At 38.5% G+C, this 3,855-nt stretch overlaps 1 protein-coding gene across 1 annotated transcript; it reads left to right on the top strand.

Annotated features, from left to right (window-relative positions):
- Positions 1-1,787: 1,787 nt before the first annotated feature.
- Positions 1,788-3,650, top strand: LOC118342302 (CMP-N-acetylneuraminate-beta-galactosamide-alpha-2,3-sialyltransferase 1-like; the record flags this gene model as incomplete). The annotated part of the gene is given in 4 exon segments (XM_035680793.1): positions 1,788-2,047; positions 2,165-2,588; positions 3,163-3,432; positions 3,539-3,650. Coding segments are annotated over 2 exon segments (343 nt in total), but the record flags the coding sequence as incomplete, so codon positions are not given.
- Between the last annotated feature and the right edge of the window lie 205 nt (positions 3,651-3,855).

The following is a 3,855-nucleotide window of genomic DNA, read 5'->3' as shown; positions in this document are numbered from 1 at the left end:
GTCTTGTACGGCCCCTCATAAATACTCCTGCCATTGCCATGTTTGGGTCCCTGGGCACTGCACTGTGGCTGCCAACAGCTCCTTTATAGTTACAGCAGAATGGGTTGAATGCACAGGATGAATATATAATTTACATGTAGTTATATGTAAAGCAACCACAAATTAGGAAGTAAACCACAGGGGAAACAAAGGTGGTGTTGTAGCCAGATGTCCACGTTAGTTTATTTTTACAGTTCAGTCTCATTTTAGGTCAGTTCAGTACTGTCATAATAGATATTCACCCTTACCAATAATTTAACAGAAAATGATCATATAAAATGGTTTAAACCCTCTTAACTTACTCCTACTACAAGGAGTTTTTAGCTGGTTATAAAACAGTCTCAATTTAATACTGATGTCTCTGTCTGACCTACATAAGCACAAGAGACCATCAGCGAGAAGATTGCTTATTTCTAGTTATTCCTAATGCCTGCCACTAGCTCAGATTCGGTGGGATTCACCTAGAAATCAGAGAAATGAGACAGTGGAAACACAACTACCTTTGTCCAAAGGAGCCACCAGAATCAACACAAAAGGAAGGTTGAATGTTGCTGGTTTAATGTAAAGTTTTCATAAATACTGAATACCATTGTTTCTCCAGCATTGCTTCACAATCACAACCTTGACAGGAAAGTTTTTGACTCCTTTCCTGACACAAGCTGATCCTCATTTCAAGACTGATGACAAATCTACGTGTGCATGTATAACTACTGAAAAACTTCAGTTAAGAGCCCAGGATTGTATTTGCATCAATCACTGACTTCACCCTGCCTATATTTGGGACAGGTGTCTATATGGGAGAGTCCTTTAATTATTGCAAAAAAACCTACAGAAATACTATAACATTGTTTATTTAAACCAGTTGCAGTTATTTGTATAAAATGTAGGCTTTTGAATAACATATCAATTATGAATCATTCATTTGATTATGATAGGTGCTTATGGTTCTTTAACTGTGGAGAATCAAACAGATTTTTTCTGAAGAAAATGTGTGCTCGCTGCTTAAAATTTCCAGTCTAATTTGAAATGGATGAAATAGTGGAAAAGTTTGAGTTGAAGTGGCAGTTGGAATACAATTAGGCTACTGACTAAATATAGTATTTATATGACAGAAGAGGGCAAAAAAGCCTTGATGTGCCAATCCTACTATCCTATTTCGTTCTGTTCACAAGAGATCATATTCCTTAAGAGAGCTCTTAAGGTGTAAAACTGTTAGAAGTAGGTAGGAGGACTTTAAAGAGGATTAAGAGTTTATTAAGCATCAGAGGAAATGTCAGAAAGAGGGAGAAGTATTCTCTAAATGCTGAATCACACAGTGTGTTCCTTGTGTTTCTAGGTGTCATGTGGTCTGTGTCCATTGAGTTCACCTCCTCCAGCTCTGAACATTTGCATTGTTTACTCTCTTACATACTCCACAATCTCTACTCTGATCCACTCTGATGTGTCTGTATATTGTCCTGCGTGTTTAGTGATGATGATGGTGATGCTGTCAATGTGTCCCAGACCTCACCGAAGTCTTATAATATGCCGAACGAGACCTATCACACAAAGGGAGAATGCAATTCCGCTTTCATATGAAAGCAGCTGTTATTATTATTACGCACTGCTGGCTGTGGGTGTCAGGTACTCCACTCTACTAGTGGGAGGATGCATCAGTTCTTGGGAAGCAGTCAATAATTCAAATATTGGTAGTCAGTACTGTATTGGCGACGCCCACAGATGTATGATTTCACTGCTGGGAGCTCAGACCCCTCAGAGCTCAGGCAGGCACATGTTTCCTCTCTCCTCTCCGCTCTTTAACAAAGTAGGCTATATAAGGGCCAATCATTTATTTCTTCCAGCACAATACTGGCCGGTGTAGGTTTGCTAATAGCCTCAAACCAATATCTAAAGTCAAACTAAAGGGCAGGTTTGGGTTGGTCTCTCCTCACGGAGTCGGCAGAGGACAGCGATGCGGACAGAGAGGATGACGCACACGTTTAACCAGGATTCTGATCTGATGGAAAGAGTGAGTTTATTAGTCATACAACATATTCAACTTCTGATATTGTACGTGTAGGCTATATTTAACCTGCTAGAGATAGAGCTGATGTTCTTTTCCCTCTTCTTATTGTCTTCGGCACAGTGTGGAGCAGGAGGACGCAGAAGAGGACCGCACTGAAGCCGCAGGCATTTCTTACTTTTTTGACCGTGACTATTGGCGAAACGCTTCTCATGTCCTACCCCCTTTTTTATTCTCATTCACAGACATTTTCAGTTTTTTGTATGATTTATTGAACAATAAATTAGATCTAAATAGAGACGAAAATATATCATTTTACTGGTGGTTATTTACACATTTACGCACTGTTAGAGAAGAAAACGGATTTTCTTAATTTGTATGGATTTTGGACCACTTTGCCCAGGCCACACCCCTCCACACATTTGTCACAGATGTACCAATCCTTATCTGTAAATACTTCTTCCTGGAATTTATAAAACATTAACTCATCATCACCCTCCGACGCTCTCTGTTTAACTGGAGTAGATGCGGATTACTCTCTGATCAGGTAGGACCAAAATATATATTATAATCATTCTAAAATCAATCAATAAATAATAATAATAATAATAATAATAATAATAATACAAATAAAAATAATACTGATAAATTATCTTTTTCACAACAGTCATTTTGGCATGAAATAGTAGGTTACCAACGATACTAAATACAGCTTTGTTCCATTCAGGTCAAACAGAGTCAGGGTACTGCTATTATACATGTGGACTCACTGGAAACTGGAACTCACTGGCTCTACTACATTAAATACAATGCAACTTTATTTAGTATAATTGGTAACACCTGTGTTTACCCTACTATTGCATGTCAAACTGGCTTCTGTGGAAAAAGGTCTATAATAAAGTATTTGTTTTTATAATTACTGATGAAAGAAATAAGTCATACTGTGATGTTCATTTGATAAAGACTGGCAGCTGTATTTGCCTGATAGAAAGATTAGTTTATGTAGTGAGCTCTCCACTACCAAACTGCCTTATTTTTTTATTATTATTATAGCTTATTAAGAAATAACACCTCATTCATGACTCTGGAATCACTTGTGTATTTCACCACACACTTCACAGATCGGGTCCGTTTGTGAGTCTCATCATCACACTGCCAAGATGAATTCAAAAGCAAGGGTTCTCATTTTCCTGCTTTGTATCACTGGCATTGGTGTGTTTTTGAGAGGACATGTTTCAGAATATCTCCTCCAGTTTCAGGACAAAAAGCCCTGTGCTTGTGACACGTGTTTAGTAGAAGATGAGTGGTTATTGCAGCGTGCCAACAAATCTGCTGAATCATTTTTATCAGCAAAACACAACCTCTCAGAGGACGCTTTCAACTGGTGGAAGGTAAGTTGTCACCATGCCAGAAAACAGTCTCTAACATTCTCATCACTGTCAAACTTTGTTTTCCAATACAACTCATAACTGGTTTAACTGTCTTTGGCACGTTCAGCACTTACAGGCTGAAAGGCGCAACTACAGTTTCTACAAGCAAACAGTGGACAAGCTGTTTCAGACATTCCCATCCAGTCCCGATTTTATAGAACGAAGCCCTGACCGCTGCATGGACTTGACCACAATCACCTGATTTGGAATCAAATGCCTTTAAACTATTACTGTAGCCAGAGTTTGTTGTCATAATGCATCATATACTCAGCAAATCCTGTTGCCTTTGTTGATTTTTGATTTTTACTGTGCAAAGACCTGTGAAAATACGATGAAGCTCAAACTCAACGTCCAAGGACTACTTTTATCTAAAAGATCCTCTTC

Source organism: Morone saxatilis, unplaced genomic scaffold, assembly GCF_004916995.1.
Source record: "Morone saxatilis isolate NCDOM2014 unplaced genomic scaffold, NCSU_SB_2.0 Contig9, whole genome shotgun sequence".
In the NCBI taxonomy this organism is placed as follows: domain Eukaryota; kingdom Metazoa; phylum Chordata; class Actinopteri; family Moronidae; genus Morone; species Morone saxatilis.
Note: the sequence above shows the minus strand (reverse complement) of the source record. Positions and strands in the feature narration are given on the sequence as shown.